The following is a 12338-nucleotide window of genomic DNA, read 5'->3' as shown; positions in this document are numbered from 1 at the left end:
GAGACAGTTGCTAATAAGAGACTTGGAACTTGAAATTAAGAGCAAAACTAAGTAGAGAAATTTCGGAGGTCATTGTTGCTGATCCTCAGGGCCATCTTAACAGCATTTTTTTACTGTGTCATATTCTTCCCAAGAGGAAATCTTCTCCTGAAAGCAGCAGAAGTGGTCTGGTTTCATTACAATGAAAGAATTGTGCAGTGTTAGGGCAGGCTACTGACAATGGGTGTGGAATCTGTTTTAGAAGAAGGTAAAATAATAATAACAACAAGGTATGTGGTAAGATTACACCTCTTGGGCTATTGCAAGTGTAGACCTGCTGAAGGCCTGGTAGAGAATTTGTCTCCAGCACATAAAAGGGCTAGGTCTGCTTGGGTAAATTCTTCTAAACCTCTATCTCCTCTAACAGGAAGGACTTTAAAGATCTTGTGATACATTTCTTGTTCTGGTGACCCCTCGTATTTTCAAGTCTAACCTGATTTTTAAATCACTCTGGTTGATTTGTTTTGTTTTCATTCTTTTTTGTTACAAAACAACAACATTAAAGGGGAAAAGTTCAAATCATCTTTAATTTTCCTTCACTAATTTTGGAATAATTTTTGGTCTTTGTTTACCTACTTATTTCTTAATTAGTCATCACAGTAAATCTGAAAGAGTTTTTTTGTTTTTTTAAATGTGTGCTTTATTGGGAAAGAAATTGAAGATAAAGCAGATAATTAATATTTCTCTAAGCAGCACACAAGATAAATGGCCAAATCAGGGATAACTCTAAATCTAGGCTCTGCCTACCTACACCTGAGAGTGATATTGGTCACACAACCTGGCATGTGATTGATATATTTTATATTTTATTTTATGCACTATTATTTTTACTTACTAACAGTAATAATAAAAGAATGAAACTATATCAACTGAAATTCACTAACCAATCTTAAAAAAAAAAAAGCCACCCAGAGGTTGTCAACACTGAAGGCAATGTTGTAGGAAGACTCTGAAAATGAGAAGAGAAATAGAGAGCTAATGTGACTAGTAAAAATGAGCTGTTTCCATCTGAAAAAGAAAAAACAGTAGAAACTTTAGAATTAGAACAACCACCATTGCTGATCATGTTTTCAAAGCCACTTTTTGATAATTTGCCTACAAAGCTTTATTGCTCTTGTCAATAGCCCCACTTAGTAACCCTGCAAACTAAATGCAGAATTAGGTATCTGGGCAGTAAGTGCTAAGGAATCATAATTCATAAAATTAGATTATAAACAGTTTCCATATACTTTACCTGAATAGCATAAAAGGAGATGATTGGATTTCCTTGTGGGAGTCAATGTGTGTAAAAGATGACACATGATGAAGGAAGATGAAGTCAATAGCCTTTTGAGAAGTATTTTTCATGCATCTCTTTTCTAGAATATCAAATAGAAGGAAACAGACTTGGGTAGACTGATCAGACACACTGGAGGGACATCCAACCAAGGGACTGCTCAGAACTCTAGCTTGGCTCCTAATCAAGCTTGAAATGATCACAGCCACAGCACTAATTGCATTAATTTGCTTTTCTTCAGGCAGAATGGGGAAACAGAATAGCAAACTGGCCCCCGAAGTGATGGAGGACCTGGTGAAGAGCACAGAGTTTAATGAGCATGAACTCAAGCAGTGGTACAAAGGATTTCTCAAGGACTGTCCAAGCGGGAGGCTGAATCTCGAGGAATTTCAGCAGCTCTATGTGAAGGTAAGTTGTTTTTGAACCTTCTTAAAAAATTGTTCAGGCCAGAAAACTTTCTCTTCATCAACTATAGCTTCACGTGGAATTAAAACTCCAAGTAGCCTATTTGTTTCAACTCTGGTGGTTTTCCACCCCAAAAGAAAAATGGTCACTTTTTTTTAAATGTAAAGGAATGTGTTTTGTTCCAGAGATAAGTCAAGCAATTTCTGAACAAGAAGAGTAATTGTTCAATCAAAACACCAGAGTTCAGACTTTAACAGCATCTGGTAAAGAAGAATAAAAATCTCAGATAATAGTGTTTGCTGATGATTATGGACAAGCAGCTAATTGCATTGTTTGGCTTGTTAAAGGTATCTACGTGTTTCTCCAGCTTGCCTGGTAGCTTAGCTGGTAAAGAATCCGCTTGCAATGCAGGAGACCCCGGTTTGATTTCTGGGTTCAGCAGATCCCCTGGAGGAGGGCATGGCAACCCACTCCAGTATGCTTGCCTGGAGGATCCCCATGGACAGAGGAGCCTGACGGGCTAAGTCCATGGGGTCGCAAAGAGTCAGACATGACTAAGCAACTAAGCCCAGCACAGCACACCTCAGTTAAAGAGGAAGTGCATGGGAGGGCTTTTGCAACAAAGGTTCCTTTATTTACAGATAAGAAAAATATATAGATGCCCAAAGCTTTGAATTTAAAAGGAAGTAGGGAGTTCTGATGTATATTAAGGTCAGCATGGATGGTCTTCTATCATTTTATCAAGTTCTAAAATATGAATTCTTCCCAGCATTTTCTGTTTAGAAGTTAAAATTCCCCTCTTGTTGTTTAGTGACTAAATCAGGTCCAACTCTTTTACAACCCCATGGACTGGAGCCTGCCAGGCTCCTCTGTCCTTGGGATTTCCCAGGCAAGAATACTGGAGTGGGTTGCCATTTCCTTCTCTAGGGGGTCTTCCCAACCCAGGGATCCAACCCTTGTCTTCTGCATTGGCAGGCAATTCTTTACCACTGAGCCACCACAGAAGCCATGGACAGTAGACAAAACCATTCCAAGAAAGGTATTTGTACTGCAGTGGTGATGTTTCGGTTTTTCTGAGTTTATTAGTTGTATTGGTTCTAGATTTGGCATCATCTAAGACATTCCATTTTATTTATACTTGGATAATTTGAGGCTTGTGGAAGAAACGCATTGTTTTTCTTTTAATTTTTTCTCACTAAAATACCAATATATAATAGTGCTCTTATCATTTAAATGCAGCGAATACCAATTTGAGCAATATGAACCATCCACATGCATGTATGTGTGTTGGGATGATTATATAAAATATTAAACATTGTCATTCTCTCCTGAAGTTGAACATCTCACATAGCCTTTGCTCCAGCAATACCATCCTGTGCATATAAAAAAGATCTACATAAGAATGCTCATAGCTCCACCGTTCACAATAGCAAAACCAGGAAACAACCCAAATGCCCATCAAAAGGAGAGTGGAAAATAAACTGTGGTATTCTCACACAGTCACCCAAACAGTTGAACTTCAGCAACACTGAAACATTAAGTGCTGAAAGTCAGTCTCAAAATACTTTAAATTAAACACAGATAAGATAAAAATATGTTTCATGGAACTACAAATAAAAGCAATAGAATCACGCAGGAAAGAAAGCGAGAGAGTGATGAAGACAGGATTAAAACTGACGGTTGCCTCCCATGCATAAGAGGCAAGGGGTGAGATGGAAGTTTAGCCACGTGGTTAGATACAGATGGTGTCAGAGTCTTAGCCACAGCTTTGGGGGCTGGGTTTGCAGGTGCTTATTAAATTATTAATTTTATTAATGCAATAAGCACAGACCACTAGTGAATGTCAAGAATCCATGAGTATCATGAATCCAGTGCTGACCCCCTGAGAGTGCGAGGTATCTATAAAATTCTCTCTTTGCATGTGTGTAGAAAGGACAAAAAGTGGCAGGTGTGCATGTTATAAGATCACTGTGACATTTCTAAGACGACCTGAGCCATTGGTTTTAGTGTGTAGAGATCTTCTATATGGAAACACTGAGAAATGCATTTATCATTGACATAAGTAGACATAAATTGCTTTTGCACAGAAAGGGGATGGTCATTTTCCTAAATTTTTATCCCACTCTCCGTAGCTTTCAAAGTCACATCTTCTATCGTTTTATTACAGTAGTGAGCCTGTGCCTCCACATTGTCTTCCCTCAGCCCCAAGGAAAGTACAAATAAATGAGATTTGTCAAAGCCACTTTCCTACCAGGAAAGGTCATGCAGTTTGTCACTCTGTGTTTAAGAGAGCTCTGTGTACCTCGTTTCTCACTATTTGTTTACAGGGAGAGCAATTTTGCCTTTGAAGAAATAGTTCAAATGCAGGAAATGAAGTATTTTATTTACATGCTGGAGGGACTCCACACTGAAAATAAAATCCACCTCAAGATAAGGGAGGAGCGTGTTAAACATTAAACATCCCTCAGTGTTTTATAGTACCACTGATGTATATGGACCAACATCAGCCCCCGTTTCTACCTCCCCCAGTCCACCCCAGAGTAGACTTTTTTCCAAGAAGGTGAAGTTTTATCCTGGTAGATGGAGTTTAGATTCTTGGCAGATTCTTAACAACCGTATTTAAACTCAGCCGCTGCTCTGGTTATCAAATAGTCAGAAAGAAGGCAAAGTCTTCCTCTCCTTTGAGCGTTGTCCAAGGGCAAAATACAAAAAAGAATCACAGAGGAAATATGCCACTTCTTTCTACAGGGAAAAAGAAGAAAAGAAAGAAAGACAGGTCTGATAGGTTAGAAGGGAGATGTGGTTTATGTAATGAGGGCCCAGGAGAAGGGCTGGGAAGAAAACTCTTCCCTTAATGCTGCTTAAAAGTACAAATGTTCACCAAGGCAGTCTTTATCTTGGTCAATAGGCATTTTTCAATAGTTGCTTCTGTCTCCAGCTGGATCCTGGAATCCAGCTGAGTGAGCAAAGCTGCCGGTGGCCTCTGCCCCTATCTGTGAGGTCAGCCTGGCACATTTACTGTTACTGACCTGACCCCTTTTAGGCTTCAGGAGAGTCACCTCACTGTTGTAGAGTCAGCTGTGATGAGAACATGGGGAGGAGCAGGGTAATCAGAGAGGCCCCCCCATCCGCTCCCTGCAAGGCCAGGAACCACTAACCCTGAACTTCAAAAGACTTTGTATGCAAAATATAAAGAAATTCCATCCAGTCTCTCTTTAGGACTGTCCAAAACTGAAGTTCAGAAAAAGTAGATCATTTTCCCAGTGTCACAAGAAGAGTGGCTGTCAGGACAGACATTAAAGATGGGTACCCTGACTCGCCCAGCTGCACATGGCCCTGCCTATCATTTTGGATTCTCTTGGCAGCCTCTCATCACCTTCCCTCCAAGTCCCTCCACCATACAAGCTGCTGGAATGGGATGTGAAAAACACCTGGCTGGGCATGGTCCTTCCTGGTTTGTGGCTCATGTTAACTGAACGAGGCTCGTTTGCCTGACACACGGCAAGCCAAACGCTGAGATGCTGAGGTTTGTGGCAGGGAAAGAGCTGACTCAAGACAGCCAACCAAGGAGCTGATTCACAAAACAGCCAAGCAAGGAGACAGGAGAAGGAATCTCAGATCCACTTCCTTGAAGGCAAAGGGTGTGAGATATTTATATATAAAGAAGCAAGGTTGTCTGAGGCCTGGGGCAAGGTGATGGGCGGTAGAGAAAAGGTGAGTTATCAGCATTTGTGCAGGGGTCTGGGTTACATGCTTCTTCATGGGATGCATGTTCAAAAATGGAGGTGCTTTAGCAAGATCTGAGGGTGGAGAGTTTGGCCTTCTGACATCAAAAAGTCACTCATCAGACAACTGTGCAGGCCCAGTTTTAGGGTCAATGGTCCCTACCTGCTTTCCTCAGCCTGACTAGACAGGAGCTGATGCCAGGTTTCTGGAAAACAGCTTAAGTGCCCATTGTTGGGCCCATACATCAGAGGAGTTATCTATAAGAGTGGTTAAGTACTGTTGTGATATATTACCTCGATATGTGAAACTTGGAGGGTATGCAATTAAAGAAAAAAACAAACACTAAAGCAAGCTTAATCAGTAAAGGCAGGTTACAAGCAAGGTTGTTGTTGTGTTGTTGTTTAACAATCTGTTCCCTTATCTGCTGTTCTGTAGAAGTCAAGGATTTCTGTTAACCCTATGGGGCACAGTTTTGCAGGATTCATTCATCAGTTCTGTAGAGCAGGAGACCCCAATCTCTAGGATTTAATGCCTGATGATCTGCGGTGGAGCTGATATAACAGTAATAGAAAGTATTGATAATAGAAATAGAGTGCAATAAATGTAATGCACTTAAATTGTCCTGAAATAATCCCCACCCCACCTCCTCCCCAGTCCGTAGAAGAATTGTCTTCCACAAAAACTGTCACTGGTGCCAAAAAAGTTGGGGACCACTATTATAGGGGACAGTCAGCTCACTTCTATTAACATAAGACCTGGTGGCTAGCACAGGGCCTGCCACAGAGCAAGCATCAGTGTTTGGTGAGTGACCTGTAAATAATAAACGCTGGCTGTGTATCTCCTTTTCAGGAAGCCTTGTGGTGGAGGCATAAAGAAGTGGCTAAAGGATAGTCCTGCCTACTCTGCAGGAACTCAGAAGCTAATTGTAGAGACGCAGTTAACCACAAGCCAAGGCAGAATGACACTGATGCATGTTGTTGGGGCCTGAGCGGAAGGGAGATGTAATTTCATGATGGCATATTAAAGTAAGAAGTTAATTAATGCAGTGCAAATAGCTTTATCTGTGCCATTTTTCTTGATTCCACTTGTTCAGTCACTAAGTCATCTCTTTGCGACCCCATGACTATATAGCACGCCAGGCTCCTCTATCCTCCAACATCTCCCAGAGTTTGCTCAAAATTCATGTCCGTTAAATTGGTGATGCTGTCTAACCATCTCATCCTCTGTCATCCCCTTCTCCTCCTGCCCTCAATCTTTCCCAGCATCAGGGTCTTTTCCAATGAGTCGGCTCTTCCCGTCAGTGGCCAAAGTATTGGAACTTCAGCTTCAGCACCAGTCATATCAGCAATGAATATTCATGATTGATTTCCTTTAGGATTGACTGGTTTGACCTCCTTGCAGTTCAGGGGACTCTCAAGAGTCTTCTCCAGCGCAATTCAAAAGCATCAATTCTTTGGCTCTCACATGCGTTAATACACAGTATTTGACATATGTGCACTGCCACGTGTAAAACAGATAGTGGAAACCTGCTATATAGCACAAGGAGCTCAGCTCAGTGCTCTGTGACGACATAGATAGATGGGATAGGGCATGGGCTGAGAGGGAGGCCCAAGAGGGAAGAGATACATGCAGACATATAACTGATGCATTTCATTATTCAGCAGAAACTAACACAACATTATAAAGCAACTATACTCCAATTAAAAAAAAAAAGAGAGAGAATGAGTTTTAAAAAGTCATGGGATTTAGAATCTGACAGACCTGAGATTCAATCCTAGCTGTGCTACATTTGCCAGATCTCTGCCTCTCTGAATCTGTTTCCTTATCTACATGATGAAAATAATAAGCCCTGTCCTGTTACCTCAGTGGTGAAGTCCCAAAGGAAAGAAAGGAAGTGAAAATGACTTGCAACCTATAACAAGATGTTTCTGCCGTCATGATAGATGATCCACTCATTTATTCTCAGGGAACCAAGGTGGAAAATAGGTTTTATGTCCAGTGCCAAAGGCAGTGGCAGCATAGAACAGTCTATAGAGGAGGCAGTGAGGCTCTGTGGAGGTTCGATAGGAAAATGAGCCTGAATCAAATAGTGTTGTCTACCATGTTTCCAGAGTAGCAAGACCCACCACGAGGCCACATCCCTGGCCCTGAGATTCTTAGCCGCTGAGTTCTGTGTTTTCTCCAGCACAGTGGCCTCTCCCAGCTCCCTGCTACCAGGCAAAATAAGGTGTGGTGTTCCAGATCTTCTATATTCAGTCCTGCCAACCACTCGGTGTCCTGTCCCCCACACCTCCACCGGCTCCTACCTGCTCAGTCTCTACTGCATATCATTTTGCAGATGGAAAAAGAGATGCATTCTCAGAGGTAACTAAATAGCCAAAGGTTGTTCCTCTGGTTCTGTTCTGTGCTCAGTCGCTCGGTCATGTCCAACTCTTTGTGATCTCATGGACTGTAGCGGGCCAGGCTCCTCTGTCCATGGAATTTTCCAGGCAAGAATACTGGAATGAAGTGCTATTCCTTCCCCAGTTGATCTTCCTGATCTGGGGATTGAACCTGAATCTCTTGCATGTCCTGCATTAGCATGCGGATTCTTTACCACTAGTACCACCTGAGGTCTAGTCCAATTCTCCTGAGCCACTGCTTTTCCACCAAGCAAAAACCATTGCACCAAATTTTCTCCTCAAGAAAGTGAAGTGTTAGGCACTGAGGCAGGTGGGAGGGCCCTAGAGTGCCTTTGAACCATCTCTAATCCAACAGTTTGAATTTTAGTAAAACTTATTTACATATAACAGAAGAGTTCTTGCCTAGTGATTCCATGTGTCCAGCCAAGTGGTCATTTCCTGAAGAGCTCCTGTAACTTGGTTATTAGAAAATACCCTTGCAGCTTATCCTTCAAGAGTGGGTTTATCTATTCATTTAGTCATTCAAGGCCCATTTCCTTTATGCTTTCTGTAACATGTTCTCTGTCTTGGGTCTTGCCTTTGGTACTCTCAGGACCTGGTAGAGCTGGAATTTTTTTTTTTTTTTTGGTATAATGCTTTTCACGTCACAAAACTATGTTTATTTTACAATAAAATATAATTGGAATTCCATTCAATGAGCAATTTTCAGGGCCTAAAACTTAAGAAATACAAATCTTGACCCCAAAATTCTGATGATATAACTACCCAGAGAAAAGGATTAAAACAAAATTTTTTTAAAAATGCTATCATAGAATCAGGAGCATCTAAACATTTGATGATAAAGACATTTTAATAGAACGAGAGATTTTCCAGATAATAATGCATTATCACCTAATTTGCTAAAGGGCTCCCTGGGTAGCTCAAATGGTAAAGAATCTGCCTGCAATGCAGGAGACCTGGGTCTGATCCCTGGGTTGGGAAGATCTGGAGAAGGGCATGGCAACCCACTCCAGTACTCTTGCCTAGAGAATTCCATGGACAGAGAAGCCTGGTGGGCCAGAGTCTATGGAGTCGCAAAGAGTCAGACACAACTAATTGACTAACATTACACATTACACCTAATTCACTTTATGGTTTTAGCAGTTTACTCTCAAACTGTGCTCTTATGTTTAAAAACCTACTATTAGAAGGAAATATGACCTCAAAGATAGTCCTAACAGGGAAACCCATATTTTGAGAGACACTGGCCTAGAGCCTAACCTGAGAGTATCCTGGGATAGACTCCTGAAGTTCTATACACACTGTAATGTAAAAGTTTGTGTCTACACTCTCGGGATAACTTCCTCAGATTTGTTTTATTTCATTAGTTTGCGGGCTTTAGTTACAGCCAGCAGGGGCTACTCCCTAGTTGCAGTCCGTGGGCTTTTCATTTCAATGGCTTCTGTCGTCGTGGTTCCTGGACTCTAGGTTTGCAGGCTCAGTAGTTGTGGTGGCACATAGGCTTGGTTGCTCTGTGACATGTGGAACCCTCTCAGAGCAGGGATTGAACCCACATCCCCTACATTGGTGGGTGGATTCTTAATCACTGGACTACCAGAGAAGTCCCTTCCTCAGACTTGTAAAGGGTTCTTTGCGAGCTCTCAAAATGTTGTCGTCATCGTTCAGTCGCTCAGTCATGCCCAACTCTTTGCAACCCCGTGGACTGCAGCATGCTAGGCTTCCCTGTCCATCACCAACTTCTGGAGCTTGCTCAAACTCACGTCCATTGAGTCAGTGATGCCGTCCAACCATCTCATCCTTCATCATCCCCTTCTCCTCCTGCCTTGAGTCTTTCCCAGCATTAGGGTCTTTTCCATCAGGGTCTGAAAATGTTAACGATCACCAAAGATACTTGTATCATTGACAGGTTGAACATTCTAATTTCCATAACAGCAGAGTTATGGGGTCTCAATGGATATGAGACAAATGGGGAAGATCTCCCTTCTATACTAGACTTTCAAATAAACTTTGCAGGCAATAAAAGAACAAAAGTTTCTAGACTGCACTCTGTGAAATTGTTTTCAGTTTGTTGGGGATGCTTTCCTGATTCATTCAGGGCCCACTATTTAAGCTATATTTTGTCCAGAGCCCCATGAAAATGGGAAGGCCCCATGGGGTGAAATGTATCTGCTTGCCATTCATTCTCCTAAGCACCTATGTGCCAGATGCTGTGGAGGCTCTGGGTCTACAGAACACATCACAGATCCTTGACCTCAAGTTGTTATGATCTGGTCCAATCAAGAAATCTATAGGTCGAGTGTATGAGATGTGTGTGTGTGTGTTTTCAGTTGCTCAATCATGTCTGACTCTTTGCAACTCCATGGACTGTAGCCTGCCAGGCTCTTCTGTCCATGGGATTTCCCAAGCAAGAATACTAGAGTGGTTGCCATTTCCTCCTCCAAGGAATCCTCCTAACCCAGGGGTCAAACCCTCCCTCATCTCTTGAGTCTCCTTCATTGGCAGGCAGATTCTTTGCCATTAGTACCACCCAGGAAACTGCTATAAATGGGTAGGTGAATATATACATACATATATGTGTGTGTGTGTATGATATATATATATAAGTATGTGTTTTTTATATACACACAAACACATACACATATGGTACAGGGGCTATTGTTATCAAGACCATGAAAGACAAGGAAGGACATGAAGGCCCAGGGAGGGCTGGTGGGAAGGAGATATTGAAGCTGAGATTTGGACATGAGGAGCTGTCAGTCTGTCTGGAAACTCCAAAATCCCAGTGACCAGAATCACAAAAGCTAAAATAAAAAAATTTTTTAAAAAAAGAACTATTGTGTTTGAGAGCTCCTTTGCATAATGCTAGCAGGAGGCCCATCTGATTGAGCAAATTAGGTTGAAACAAAAGTACAATGAAACAACACACAACAAACTCACTCACCAAAGCCTCTCGGCAGAAATTTGCTGAGATAATCTGGAAAACCACCTGTTGAAGACAAAGCTCATACCCACCGGGGCTCCACCAGAGGCCTCCTCTCTGGTGTCTTCCCCTCTTCTCCCTTCCTCCCTTTCTTCCCTTCCTTTGTGATCACTCTAAAGTGCTTCAATCTGCCTGGTAGCTCACTTGATTCTCCATGACCGAGGAGCCAGACTTTGGACATAGTGTTTCCTCACTTGAAGCCATAGGAGTTGGAAAGTCAGGAGACCTGACCAGGGCTGCAGGGGGGCCAGCAGTCAGACACGTGGGCCACCTTGCAAGCAGCATTCTCCCCTCCTCGCTGTGCTTCCTGTGTCCTCTGGGTCACGTTCAGGAGCAAGCACCTGGCGTTGCTCTGTCTACTTTGCTGTGAGCCATATGTGCCACACCCAGCCATCCTTCTAAGACCAGCTCAGAAATCTTGTTGTAGCCACATGTTCCCATAAACAAACTCACTCAGAAGGACAATGCAGTTAGTGGAGTGCAGTTTATTACACCGGCAGGCCCAAGGCAGAGTCTCCTCTTAGCCAAGGACCCCGACCAGTTTTTTGTGAAAACCTTATATACCCTAAGCGTATGTGTCCAAACCCACCTCCCTAAAATTCCCTGAAACTAGTCTGAACAAAGGAAAAAGAAAGATACAAAGTTAACCCCTGATTCTTATGTCTTAAGCCTAGGTACTTAACAGTGGACAATTATCAATAGGCTTGTGGTCATACCCCAATAAGCATAATAGAATGTGTGATTCTATTCGGTTACACAGATAATTAGGGTATTCTTTTAGGCAACGGAGAGCCCTGGGGCTCTTCCTCCCGGGGCCTGGTTTTCCAGTTGGTATGTCAAAGTCCACAGTCTGGCCCGAGATGGAGTCCTGCTTTCAAGATAGAGCCCGTTCTGTTTCCTCCTTCAGTCTCGCCCTGGAAGAGCCTCCTTTGATCTCCTTACCCTCAAAGCCAGAAGAATCTCTTTCTCCTCTGAGTTCCTTTGACTTTGATTCATCTGCATCCAGCTCAAGACATTATGGTTTGCAACAAAATTCTGTAAGCTTTTTTCACCTTCTCTCTAAATAGAAGCCTTCTTCATTCTCCAGAGCCTGTACTGCTGTCAGTATTTTGCCAGAATATACTTAAATGTGATGTGATTTAATGAGAAGGCTAGAAGTGTACCTGGCTCTTCCGTCAGCTGGTCTTGTGAACTTGGGAATGTCTTATGCTTAAATGTTGTTAACTAAGTCAACAAACCACTCTGACCTTCAGACTCCTCACCTTTCAGATGGGGAGAATTACTCTGAGGCCTGCTTATATCATGTGAGAGCCAACTAAAGCGCTTTGTAAACAGTGACTATCCTTGCCCAGGTAAGACGGATCAGGACTTGATCTTAGGCACCTGGGCATAGGAAGGCTTCCAGATGCCCAATAGCCAGTCTTTGGGGCTGTGGCATCAAGAGCTGGCTCCCCTATCAGATATTTACCAAAATAAAACGTAACATTGCTTCTCAACACCTGATTCAAAT

At 42.4% G+C, this 12338-nt stretch overlaps 1 protein-coding gene across 1 annotated transcript in view; it reads left to right on the top strand.

Annotated features, from left to right (window-relative positions):
- VSNL1 (visinin like 1) overlaps positions 1-12338 on the top strand; it is a 116744-nt gene that overhangs the window by 48170 nt on the left and 56236 nt on the right. Inside the window, exon 2 of the mRNA XM_043469323.1 lies at positions 1557-1723. Within this exon, the coding sequence (XP_043325258.1) occupies positions 1562-1723 (162 nt within the window). The 5' untranslated portion in view covers positions 1557-1561. The remainder of the gene's footprint in view (positions 1-1556; positions 1724-12338) is intronic.

This window comes from Cervus canadensis, chromosome 5 (genome assembly GCF_019320065.1).
Source record: "Cervus canadensis isolate Bull #8, Minnesota chromosome 5, ASM1932006v1, whole genome shotgun sequence".
Taxonomy (NCBI): domain Eukaryota; kingdom Metazoa; phylum Chordata; class Mammalia; order Artiodactyla; family Cervidae; genus Cervus; species Cervus canadensis.
This window is presented reverse-complemented; position numbering and strand designations above follow the sequence as displayed.